At 39.2% G+C, this 14,096-nt stretch overlaps 1 protein-coding gene across 8 annotated transcripts in view; it reads right to left on the reverse strand.

The window, feature by feature from the left end:
* LOC129770050 (beta-arrestin-1) overlaps window positions 1-14,096 on the reverse strand; it is a 256,936-nt gene that overhangs the window by 74,970 nt on the left and 167,870 nt on the right. For all 8 annotated transcript variants that reach the window (XM_055772651.1, XM_055772649.1, XM_055772645.1 and 5 more), the window contains exons 3-4: window positions 6,605-6,696; window positions 6,309-6,451 (exon numbers count right to left, since the gene is read on the reverse strand). In XM_055772651.1, the coding sequence (XP_055628626.1) occupies window positions 6,309-6,451; window positions 6,605-6,696 (235 nt within the window). The remainder of the gene's footprint in view (window positions 1-6,308; window positions 6,452-6,604; window positions 6,697-14,096) is intronic.

The raw sequence follows: 14,096 nt of genomic DNA on the forward strand, positions 1-14,096 counted from the left end.
TCGATACAACATTATAAGATCTTCTGGGTGGGCTCCTCACCAGGTGCCGGTAATTGTACGGAGAAAGTTTATTCTTTGTTGGCATTTTTTACTCAGATACCTAATATGGGCCCCCCAAGTACATTTGGAGTCGAACCAGACCCCAAGATACTTGAATGACATAGCATGAGTGATCGGTTTACCCAAAAGTTGAAGCTTTGGTTTTGCTGGTCTATGCTTCCTAGAAAAAACCACCATCTCTGTTTTCTCCGTGGAGAATTCGATCCCTAGCCCAATGGCCCAGGTTGAAAAATTGTTCAAAGTATCTTGTAAGGGTCCTTGCAGGTCGGATTCGTTTGGTCCTACGACAGACACCACTCCATCATCTGCAAGTTGTCTTAGGCTGCAATTTTGTGTAAGGCAATTGTCGATGTCGCTTACATAGAAGTTGTACAAAAGAGGGCTTAAACATGAGCCCTGGGGAGGCCCATGTAGGAGACCCGATTTACTGTCGAATCCCCGTGAGAAAAGTTCAACTGTTTCTCACAAAGCAAGTTATATAACATATTATTCAATAGAGGCGGCAGACCCCGAGAGTGTAATTTGTCCGACAAAACCTCTATTGAAACAGAATCGAAGGCCCCCTTTATGTCCAAGAATACTGAAGCCATTTGTTTTTTTTCGGCGTAAGCCATTTGAATTTCTGAAGAAAGCAACGCAAGACAATCATTCGTCCCCTTGCCCCTGCGGAACCCATATTGTGTATCTGAGAGTAGGCCATTCGTTTCAACCCATCGATCAAGGCGAAACAAGATCATTTTCTCCAACAATTTCCGTATACAAGACAGCATTGCTATTGGGCGGTACGAATTGAAGTCGGACGCGGGTTTTCCGGGTTTTTGAATAGCTATAACTCGTACTTGTCTCCAATCATCCGGAAAACATTATGCTCCAGAAACTTATTGAATAAATTCAACAAGCGATGTTTGGCCACATCGCGGAGGTTTTTCAACAAGTTGAACTTAATTCTATCTGATCCTGGAGCCGAATTGTTACAAGAAAGGAGAGCAAGAGAGAATTCTACCATCGAAAACTCGGAATCAAGATCGCACCTATCTTGTGGTATATCTCGAACAATTCTTTGCACGGGAGCGAAATCGGGACAAACCTTTCGTGCAAAATTAAAAATCCATCGATGTGAATGTTCCTCGCTTTCATTCGATGAAGAGCGATTTCTCATGTTTCGAGCCACTTTCCATAATTTTTTCATTGACGTTTCTCGTTACAAACCTCCCACGAAATTTCGCCAATAAGCACGTTTTTTACCTTTGATCAAGTTTTTAAATTGATTTTCAAGGTCTAAATACGTTTGAAAATTGTCAATGGTTCCTCATTTCCGAAAAGCTTTAAATGCATTTGATTTTTCTACATAAAGCTTTGAACATTGGCTATCCCACCATGGATTGGGAGGCCTTCGGCGAATGGAGGAACCTGGGATGGGTTTCGTTTGAGCGCGAACCGCGCTGTCATGGATCAAACGAGAAAGGAAGTTATACTCCTCCAATGGAGGTAAACCATCTCTGGAATTGATGGCTAGAGTAATCGCGTCCGCATATTTTTTCCAGTCAATGTGTCTTGTGAGGTCATATGCCATGTTTATAGATTCAGAAGAATTCGACCCAATGGTGATGGAAATTTTGATTGGCAAGTGATCACTACCGTTGGGATCCTGGATTACATTCCACTTGCAATCTAACGATAGTGAATTCGAGCAAAGCGAGAGGTCAAGAGCACTTGGGTTAGCAGGAGGTTTAGGAACACGTGTTGTTTCCCCAGTGTTCAAAACGGTCATATTGAAGCTGTTACAAACAATCAACAATGAACGATTGTCGTCGTACTGTTCCCCCCAGGCAGTTCCATGAGAGTTGAAGTCTCCCAAGATCAATCGTGGCTCAGGAAGGAGTGAGCACATGTCAACAAGTTGCTTGCGACTAACCGCAGCTCTCGGAGGCCAATACAAGCTGACAATACAGAGGTCTTTGCCTCTGATGTTTGCATGATAAGCAACAGCTTCGATCCCTCCAATAGGTGGAAGGTCAATTCGAAAAAATGAGTGGCACTTATTGATCCCCAATAGCACCCCTCCGTATCTGTCATCACGGTCCAAGCGTATAATATTAAAATCGTGTAAAAAGAGATCATCTCGCGAAGAAAGCCAAGTTTCGGACAGAGCAAAAACATCACATTTGAAGTTATGAATTAAAAATTTGAATGTATCCAATTTAGGGACAAGACTACGACAATTCCACTGTAAAACAGAGATATCTCCGACCTCTCTACTTGAATTAGACATCAAGAGAGATGATCATTGCAAGGAGGGGCCATGTTTGCATCAATTGTTGCAAAATTGTCTCCAGTACTGGAAGCATTGAGATGACAATGGTTCTGATGGAATCGGAAACATTAAAACACGTGAAGATTTGTACCACAAGGTCAGTCAACTTTATAAATCCCGATTGGGAAGTTGAGCTGGACGCAAAAAAAGGGACAGTTGGGGTTTTTGATGTCCCCTCGAGTGCTGGGTCGTTCGAAGGTGAACTATTCCCACGGAAGCCAGGAGGAACCTGATTTTGCTTGTCCGCTGCACTCGATATTTTAGGCAAGCTAACATGGGGTACCACCGATGGGACTTGTCGTTGAACTTTGGGAGTGGACACATTTTTGCGCCGGGAATTCCCTTTTAAAATAAACGGTGTGCCCTCGTTAGCTGTATCCGCTTCCAATTCGTCAACTGGCAGTGAAGCAAAGACATTGTTTGTTGGTAATGGTTGTTGTTGTTGAGCCAGTGGAGAAGCGCCCTTTAAAATATCCGCGAAAGTGCGTTTCGAGCGTTCCTTCAAAGAGCGCTTTTGTTTATCCCAGCGACTCTTGTAAGTTTCACAAGATGAGAGCACGTGTGGGGATCCCCCGCAATATGGACACTTATGCTCAGTCGCACTGCAGGATTTCCCCTCATGTTGCTCTCCGCAAGTGGCACAGCGCTCCTTGTTGGCGCAATAAGCTGCTGTATGACCAACTGACTTGCATTTGTTGCAAGTCATGGGCTTTGGCACGAAGAGTCGCACCGGTAGCCTCAATTTGTCCACCATAACGTAGTCAGGGAGGGCGGCACCAGCAAAAGTGACTCGAAACGAGTCGTACGGCGTAAATTTCTTTTCTTCTCCTTCCTGGGTAACTTTTCCTAGTTGGCGACATTCCAAGATTTTGACTTCCATCGAAGGAAGCCTCTTGAACCTGCCAACTCCCATACTTTCTATAGTTTTGCACGTCAGACCCGTTTCAGATATAACGCCCCCAATTTCTACGTTATGGGAGGGAATAAAAACTCGATATTCGAGGATGAAATGCTTATCAGCAACAATATCGTTCGCGTCCTTTCGGTTAGACACGACAACTCGCAGTTTGTTCGGTCTTACTTTGCAAAACTCGGAAACAGAGGTGTATCTTTTCAGATCTGTCATAATCTGTACGACCCTCAAGGCTTTACCATTAGGTTTGGGCCGGAAAAACACAAACCCAAGGACCAGCGCCAGGTGCATCGTCCGGATAAACCCTGACACGGGGAGCGGATACAATAGAAGAGGAATTCGAGGACAAGGTTTGAGTGGGGACAGTAATATCAGAGGGGGGAAGTGATGTCGATGATTGGGTGGAAGTATTAGAGGAATCAGGGGAAAGGTTTGCAATCTTTTTTTTGGAGGGGGGCTTGGTAGTGTGAGTAGACTCGTCCCCAGAAGAAGAATCTTCGGGCATAGGAGTCCGTTTAAGGGACTTACTACACCCTGCTTGAGCAAGCGAGGGGGAGTCTGAAATGTCCATGTCTAGACCCCCACCCTCCTCCATTCTTAGAACGAACGATTATTACCTTTACAATTTTTTTATTTATCTCACTTGTTATAAAAAAATATAAAAAAAAAACTTAAATAAAATAAAAATAATTACATAAATTTGTTGTTCCGATATGCGCTCTGTTACCCTATTAAGGGAGACACAAAAGCCACGCGCTACGGAGACAACACAATAGCAGAAGAATAACGTTATTGTTCTACTCAACTGAGCGTCAACCACGTGTTGACGATGCCGTTATGGTTATCCACTACAGACGCCGATCCAGACTACTGCAGAGGCACTGCTTCCCATATGGTTCCGGCTGCTTTGGTCACTTTGGGCACTAATTCACCACAGAACACACGAGAAAAAAAACCAACTCGTTGGGGAGAAGAGAAAAAAAACTTCGAGAACAATGCTTGAGGAGTGATGAATAGCACATCCAGCTCCTTCAAGTTGTTAGCGAGGAATGAAAAAATTTGGTTGATATTTTTAATAAATTAGTTTAATATGATTTTAAGCTTTTTATTTTGATAGCTATTTGATAGAAAATCATCGAATAAAATGCTTTTCAAATGAAGCAAATAAGAATCAAAATCAAACACTATTTATAAAAAAATCAAGTTTCGGAAAGATTGAATTCAAATTTCGGACACTTTATTTTGTAATTTTTTGAACGAAAATTACATTACACTTGAATATATTTTATAGTCAACTTCTAAACACTTACCAAGCAATCACAGTAAACTGTTAACGATGATGAGAACTGATGAAACACAGGAGAAATTTAAATATTGATGAAGGGGTAAATTCTACGTGCTCACGCTAAGCAAACGTCAAACACAAACAATAGTGAGTAGTGTTGACAGATTTTTGCCGATTATGTTATAATTCAAATGTAGTTCTCATATGAAATTTTAGTGAACCCAAGAGATTACTTTAAAGAAGCAATTGTGATATTAATTTTATAGTTATATCATCAGTGTATTAAGCATTTCAAAATATTAAAACCAAATGTCCGAAATATGATTCAGAACAGTACCCTAAGGGTAAAATAAAAAAACTCATAGTAAATTGAAAAAAGTATGCCTTTTCGTGTCTGATATATTTTTGACGTATGTATACATCTCTCATTAGGAATGCAAAAACATCAAAAACAGATTACGCTTATATGTAGGGGTAGTGGGGGCAAATTGGTCATGTGGGGCAAAGTGGTCTTGCTTGTTTGCTAGTATTACTATTGACTATAGATGCCGTATTGATAGTCACCTTATGTTTGAAGAATTTAATGACTTTTAAGTCACCCTGTACTTCAGTAGAGCTGTCGCATGTCAAAATACAAATAAAAACAAAAACTACTCTCTCGATAGCCATTCGGCCGTAGTTCTGTGCACATGGTATCTAAGGAATTTCTCGTGAAATTTAGTTTATTCAATCTGATATGTTGGACAAATCATCAGTTTGAACGACTGTTCACATATTCTAGGAGAGGTGAACAGATATTTCGTTTAATTTCAGCGATTAATTAGCATAGAAGTTGTTTTCATGTTTGGGGGCAAAGTGGTCATAGGTGAATAAAATCGAATTGAATGGAATAATTTCTTAGTCCAACGTCAATAATGCGGTCGTATTCTGGACATCGCTTATGTATAATGTACATTAGGGTGCCAATGAATGTATAGGAAAAAATCGACCCAAAAATTTCAAAAAGTTACCCTATACAAAATGTTCACCACCTCAAAAAAACACCCTATGCAAAATATCAGCTCAATCGGACTTAAGGGAGAGTGGCACAAAGCGGTCAAAGCAAGTTCCGAATGACATTGGCACCCAAAACCATACTTTTCGTTTCGTATTTCGAAAAAAAAAAACAAGTCCCATAGATGACACTAGATCTCGACGATTAATGCTATTTTAAGACATTTGGCATCGAAAAAACATTTTCTAAAACCCCGATTTCCTTTACTTCAACCTTGGGTGATTTTTCGATTTTCAAAAAACTCAAACTTTGAGAACATTTTTTATGGGATAACTTTTTGAAATTCGAGATGACCATTTTCATTGTTACCCTAATGTACATGTTTTCCTGAATATTTGATATATCACGTAAAAAAGATATAATAGTTTTTAGTTGTAGATTAAATTTTCGGGCATTTTTTTTTTCAATAGAGTATTCATTGACATTCCAATATTTTTTTGTACATCGCATGAAGTTTTGGATAGTTATCACCTTATGAATGAAGTATAAAAAATCAGAAAGGGTCGGTAAACTTGGCGTAGAATAGCTCTAAAAAAATTAAAAACCGGTACTGGATGAACAACACACTCAACAGTGCCCTATATTATAATTTGATTAGAACATCTCTTGGCGCACGGTTTCAGATTCGCATCCAAGAAACCGATTCCGTACGTATTCCGCGGAACCCCACATTCGCACTTACCTGTTCGGAGGCCAAGTACAAGTCTTTCCTAAACGTCAGCCCGAGCACGTCCAAATCCTCACGCCCATATCGGAAGGCTGCCAGTACGTGTCCAAAAACTTTACGATCTTTCACGTAGTCGGGATCTATCAGTACGACGCCATCTGTAAAGGGAGTCAAAAGCAAAAGGAAGCGAAAATAAACGTGATGTATATTTAGGTATGTACGCAATCACAAACGGTGCTGCCAAGCGATAATTCTTCTAGTTTATTTTTATTATCGCTTAGCTATGATAAATCGATCACCGATTCGCTTACCGATGGGGTCAACGTGCGTTATGTGGTCCACAAAGTCACGCTTGCCTAGGTATACCGTGATTTTGCCGTTCGAGGAGCTCTTTTTGAATACTCTGGAAAGTGAAGAAGAAAAAAAACACTAAATCAGAAATTATTGTTTCATTGATACTATCTGTGGTATCATCTGCCATAAAAACAGTTCATAAATCCTTTTCCCTCGAATTTTACTAACAACATAAATTTCCCCTTAATTGAGGTTAATTAGACAAAATATTATGATTACATGTTGAAGCAACAACTTCAGATTGGTTTGCAGCAGCAGTAGCATGGGGCACTATGTTACCGTTGATGGAAAATTAAGCGTTGTTGCCTTGCGGCGGTCTCATTACTGGAACACCATAAGCCACGTAACAAAAGGTCGACTCTACCACTCTCTCCCCCAATCCCTTCCCTACACGAAGCAACCAGATGGTTGATCAGCTGGTTGTTGAAGCGGTTGTGTTACGTTTACGGGGATAGTTTATTAGGGCAGGCTGAATGAGGATTAGGAGGTGAGAGTTGCTGTGTGTGTGTGTATGCACGTTTGTGTGTCTCGTGCTGTACACACCAAGCGTTAGCGATGATGACGATGATGAGGTGATGATATTTTGCATTCGCCGTGTTTTCAGATGTTGACTTTTCGACTTCCCCGTAACTTCTCATTAGTTGGTCGTTATTGAGATAACTGGTTGGATTATGGGTTTCGTTGACATTGGTTGGAAGAATTTGTACGAATAGTAATCTAGCATGAATTGGATGGATATTCATAGCATAATCTACTATGCAACAAATATATATTTTTATGTTTGTGGTTTATCGAAGTTTGTTTTGAAAACATCATCGATGTCTACATTGCATTTTACCTTCAATAATCATTTCTCGAAAATATCTTTGAAATTATTCCATTTAATAGTTAATAAATTTTACGTCTTTTTTTATAATTATACAGTCAGTCAGTATAAATTTCAGTATAAATTTCGAACAGATTATTGTCACGGTACTCGGAAAATCACAGCACAAGAGTAGCAGAGTTTAGAATTTCGAGGATCTTTGGTGATTAAGTGATTCTGTAACATCATTAAAATTTATCACACAGGAATGAAAAAAAAACATAGAGGTAGAACCTAGAGGCGCGGACGGAAGCTTGACGTAGGATTTTGATTATTGGGGACCATTGCTTTTGAATTGTGTTTTTGTAACTGTTAAGAAATCTGTAAATTCAACTCATTCAATACTCCAACTGCTCTAAGAATAAGCTGTTAACTTGCTAGGATTAAGATTGTGTCATTTAAACTATTGTATTTTGTTGACACAAAACAGCAATTCCAAATGAAATCGTCCTAAAAATGCAGATTTTAAAAACTTGTATTTTTGATTCCAATGAAAGTGTGTATTCCGTTTGGGTTGGCGGAAATATGAGTTTTTCACAGCAATTGGGAATTTGTTGACTCACATGATGGTATAACACGACAAACATATTCAAAGGGCCTATTTACTATTAAAAAGACAATAAATTACAAATATTTTTTTTAAATATCTCGAGAATGGGTACATTTAGAAGGAGATTGATAATAACCTTTTTTGTTTTAAATAACATCAGGATTCATAATTTGTGATTAAAAATAACTGCTAACATACAAAATTCGAAGTTTCTAAAATTCCTAAAAAAAATCGATGTTCCACAAAGTTCGTCAAAAATAGTTTTACCATCTTGGGCCCATTTTTTAAATTTTCTGCATGACTTCTATTTTGTATGAAAAAATTAAAAAAAAATTAAAAAATATGTATTTTGGATATTGCAAATTGAATTTTTATTTTGTAAATAAAAATAAGAGTACTAATTTTTTTTCTTAGTGTATATTTTTTTTCATATTCAACCATCAATACTCTATAACTCTTTCTAAGACACTATTTCGTTACGACTCGATACGCCCTTTTCAAAAGTTACGCTTGAGTCAAAAAATTCCCAATTGCTGTGGAAAACTCATATTTCCTCTAACCCAAACGGAATATACACTTTCATTCGAATCAAAAATACTCATGTTTTGTCATTTATCGATTTCATTTGGAATTACTCCATTTATGTCCATTACAGTTTTATGTCCATTTTAGAAAAAAGCTTTTAGCACACTAAAATGGGTTTTCCCCTGCTCCAAAATGAACTGGTGGCTCTGGAAAATCGTTCGTTATATGAGCTGAACTGAATTTCAAACGGGTTGTAAGAGTTGTAATGGTATAATGAATGGAACCATTAATTACTAATCCTGTTTATTTTCAATTGTAAAATGTAGGAAGTAAAAACAGATGGATATTCCAACATACACACTAAATCATGTTTTCTTTTGTTTATTCAATTTGGCTGAATAGGATAAAAGGCCATCACATTTCAGTACATTCTTAAACTTGTGTTCAAATAGTTAATTTACCTGTGGTGAGTCGAAATAACCATATCATCTGGTGATTGATATTATATATATCATGGATTGTGTAACATTTACCTGGAAGACAGTACCTCGAAAAAGGTTCGCCCGAATTCCAATCACCCGAATGTAAATGTACCCGAGTAGAGAATCTATCTGAATGAACATTTACCCGAATGAAATTTTTACCCGAATTTACTGTTTACAGGTATTTTATGTTATAAAATATGTTTATATCGATTTCAGATAAGCGTTATTAAGATGATCACATTTGTACATCAATTGGTATCCAAAACCTCGCACATTGCGTGCGTACAGCAAAAACGAGAAAAAGCTGCGTTGTGTACTATTTTTTTCAAAAGTATGAAAAAGTAATATAGTTTCACATGGGTATTAATCAAATTATTAATTTTATATAAATGATGGAGTTTTGAATCAAGTCCATCATCCAAGTCATTTGGATAACTCAGGCCATACACGTAGAAGTAAGCTGTCTATTTCAAGCGGTCGCCGTAAAATTTATAGAATAAGGTATTGAAATCTGTTAAAAAAGGAAAAAAAGACAATGCGTTGGATGCAGATGAAAGAACAGTATTATATTGTAGAGCATTTACGAAAAACAAGGTCGCTCGAATACCACTTATCTGAAAAGAAAATTTACTCGAAGGGTAAATAATCCCGAATGAGAAAGAAAGAAATATTCAAAAAATGCTTCCAATTTTGTTAATAGTCCTGATAATAAATAAAGAATAATTCTCTGTGATTATTGAATTAAGATAGTTACGTTTTTTATATCCGATTCAAATATTTAGATCGAATAAAAAAAAACAATAACAGCTCATGTTAATTAAGGAAACATTTTTATATAAAATTCTAAATTCTGCGTTCTTCGGTAGATAACTGAAAGTGAAAATTTGTTCCGCTCTAGATGCAGTCATTGACGCCAACACCACACAACCAATTCGGTTCGGATTTTCTGTTACCGTTCTGCGAAGGGTGTTGCTAGCATAACTTATGAATTATTACTTTGGGAAATTTTGTTTATGGGAACTTTGAAGAGGTAGTTTGGTTGAGAGACTAATTTTAGTGAAATCAGTATTTACTTTCAGTTCAGTGTAACTCTAGATAGCGAGCATGTAGCGTTACATGTTAATGATGAGAGTCAATTAGAAAAATCTGCTTTTGCGGGCACTTGGCGTATTGTACGCACCCCTCACTCGGTGCAAGTATTTATTTATCGGTCCTTATTAGTTTTTTTTCCAAAAGATTTCATCCTTAAGCTTAGATGTTTGTTTTCGTCGGCAGTAATTTCGTAGTAATTGTAGTCCTGAAACACAATCCCACACAAATCCCGCTAATAATAACATGTTAAAACGAAGACGTACCTCTACGAAACGTTCGTGTCAGTGAAGGACAGGAATCAGGATCAGTATCCACAGTCTGAGTGTCTGAAATCGAGAAACCGAACCATGGAACCATTTGTGTTTTTGGGAATCTTTCAAGATAGATAATGTGTATTGTGACGAAATCCTACGTAAAGGGTGTGTCACATCAAATTGCATCACGGAAAAACGCTGTAGAAATTTAATTTTTAGGAATTATATCTTCAGATTTCGCTTATAATCAGATAAGAGTGTATAGATCACGTTGGCCATGCTTCAGTGTCAATTTTTCGTAAATTTGGAAAAATGTCGTCGAACGAAAAAGAGCGTCGTGAATTAATCCTGTGCACTCATTTCGAGAATCCGGAGTTGTCACATCGGGACATCGGTAAGATACTGGGAATCGTCCAATCCACGGTCAGCAGAGTACTAAAACGATACTTCGAGAACCTAACCATCGACCGGAAGGTGAAGAACGGCAAAAATGGATGCTCCGTCAGTGAAAAAGATCACAAGCGCGTAGTTAAGCAGTTTAGACGTGATCCGAGAAGTTCGGTCCGGGATGTCGCTAATAAGCTGAATTTGTCAAGTTCATTCGTCCAGCGGATCAAGCAGCGGGAGGGCCTGCGTACATACAAGGCTCAGAAGGCTCCTAACCGCGACGAAAGGCAAAACATGGTGGGGAAGACGCGAGCCCGGAAGGTGTACACCGAAATGCTGACGAAGCCGCATTGCCTGGTAATGGACGACGAAACCTACGTCAAAGCGGACTTTCGTCAGCTGCCGGGCCTGTTGTTCTTCTCCGCAGAGGACAAATTCAGCGTTCCGGAGGAGATTTGCAAGCAGAAACTATCCAAGTTTGCCAAAAAGTACATGGTGTGGCAAGCGATCTGCTCTTGCGGAAAGCGGAGCGCCCCCTTCGTGATGACCGGCACGGTAAACGGGCAGGTTTACCTTAAGGAGTGCCTACAGAAGCGCTTACTACCACTATTGCAGCAGCACGAGGGCCCGACCATCTTCTGGCCGGATCTTCGTGCCACTATTCAAAGGACGTGTTGGAGTGGTACGAAGCCAACGGGGTCACCTTCGTGCCAAAGGAAATGAACCCGCCCAACGCGCCGGAGCTTCGCCCAATAGAGAAATGTTGGGCGATTATGAAGCAGGCCCTCCGGAAGAACCCAAAAGTTGTCAAATCGGAGGCGGACTTCAAGAGAAAATGGATTTCTGTTCAAAAAAAAAACTACAACCTGACATTGTACAGAACCTTATGGACGGGGACGGGGAACCTCGAGGAAGGTGCGAGCATACGGGTCTGTTCTCGAAGTATGAATAAAAAGAAAATGCCAAAAGTTGTTTAGTAGTTTTTATTTTACTGTCTAAAATTTTCAAAAGGATCGGTCTACTGGGCGAATTTCTACAGCGTTTTTTCCGTGATGCAATTTGATGTGACACACCTTTTAGTCAGACGAAAGAAGTATTTTCGCATTACGGAAATTCAAGTGTAGAGTTCAAATTTAACATCCACATCTGAAATCCGGAACCGTTTTTAAATGTTACCTCAATCTGAAGTAGATGATCAATCCGGAATCCGAAATTTGGATTGTGAATATATTAGGTTGAGGAAAAAGCCGGAAGCCCGGAAGCTGTACACCGAAATGCTGACGAAGCCGCATTGCCTGGTAATGGACGACGAAACCTACGTCAAAGCGGACTTTCGTAGGCTGCCGGGCCTGTTGTTCTTCTCCGCAGAGGACAAATTCAGCGTTCCGGAGGAGATTCGCAAGCAGAAACTATCCAAGTTTTCCAAAAAGTACATGGTGTGGCAAGCGATCTGCTCTTGCGGAATGCGGAGCGCCCCCTTCGTGATGACCGGCACGGTAAACGGGCAGGTTTACCTTAAGGAGTGCCTACAGAAGCGCTTACTACCACTATTGAAGCAGCACGAGGGCCCGACCATCTTCTGGCCGGATCTCGCTTCGTGTTGGTGTTCGACGTGTTGGAGTGGTACGAAGCCAACGGGGTCACATTCGTGCAAAAGGAAATGAACCCGCCCAACGCGCCGGAGCTTCGCCCAATAGAGAAATATTGGGCGATTATGAAGCAGGCCCTCCGGAAGAACCCAAAAGTTGTCAAATCGGAGGCGGACTTCAAGAGAAAATGGATTTCTGTTCAAAAAAAACTACAACCTGACGTTGTATAGAACCTTATGGACGGGGTAAAGAGGAAGGTGCGAGCATACGGGCTTGGGCTCGAAGTATGAATAAAAAGAAAATGCCAAAAGTTGTTTAATAGTTTTTATTTTACTGTCTAAAATTTTCAAAAGGATCGGTCTACTGGGCGAATTTCTACAGTGTTTTTTCCGTGATGCAATTTGATGTGACACACCCTTTACACACGAAATTCGAATTTTTCCATTTTTTCACAATAACAAAAGTTGCTTCACTCTCAATGCTATAACTCACGAACCAATCGACCGATTGCTGTCAAATTTTGACACGTATCCATTGAAAGATGGTGCTTTGTGATAGTAAAGTAGATTTTTACAAGAGGCGCCATCTAGATGTCAACCTTATGAACTTTTCAGCCGAACTGTTAGGTTATGCAAGGCGACTGTCTGTTTACATTTTGTCAAATATATACCGGGAATTTTTTTTAAAGAAATAATTTTCATTTAAATTTATATTATCGCCTTTTAAATAGGTGAACGAACACTTTTTCCAGCGAACAATCGAGTCATCGACGTATTTTTTGTAGCTATATTCAAGAATTTCCTTCAGTTCACAAAGCGAATTCGTATTTATGTGTTAAATGGTGTCAAAACGGGTCCTACGAAATGGTAATTTAGATTTCGGAAAAAGGAAAAAAATCACACGTGGCCGTATTTGGAGAGTACGGTGCTTGTTCAATCACATTCGTACCACTTTCAGTCAAAAATTTGTTAACAATGATCGATCGATGGACTAATACATTATCGTGGTGCAAAAACCAAGTGTTATCTTTCCACACACATCACAAGTTAAGAAAAGTTGACACTAGTCGTGCTTCGACTTTTCTCATACCCGAAACAGCAACCAAAATATGACGAACGGTCTCGTGAGTGGTATTTAGTTCTCAAACTCAAATGACGAATTCCGAGCACGATTCCTTCCGTTAATTTTTTCATCAGTTGAAGAGCTGGATGGTTGCCCTTGACGTGGCAAATCGTTCATCTCATCTCGGCCGTCTTTGAATGCCTTATACCATGCATACACTCGAGATTCAGTATCATTTCTAACGTTTCGACACAAGAAATTTGGTTCCCAATATAACATTTCACACAATATTTTGGCCAATGCAATTATTCATATCAAAAATGGCAGAGCAAAAAAAAAGTTAACTTGTTCTTTATGACGCAGTAAATAAACTAAATGACGTTTCCCTCGGATCTTGGTTAGTCCACATTCTTGAATGCTCTATTTTTTTTATTTTTATTAGAGAGGCTTTAAAAATATAATTTCATTCGCCTCTACTTGAACGCTATAGTTCTGCGCACCTTTGTCAAATCAGGTATTCAAATGTTTCCAAACATATAAATAATTTTTTTTATGATTTACAGAAGTTTTATGGGGTATTTTCACGGATTCGAATGTTTTAAAGGTTTATAAAGGTCAGCTTATATTGGTGCCAACGCCG

Source organism: Toxorhynchites rutilus, chromosome 2, assembly GCF_029784135.1.
Source record: "Toxorhynchites rutilus septentrionalis strain SRP chromosome 2, ASM2978413v1, whole genome shotgun sequence".
Classification (NCBI taxonomy): Eukaryota; Metazoa; Arthropoda; class Insecta; order Diptera; family Culicidae; genus Toxorhynchites; species Toxorhynchites rutilus.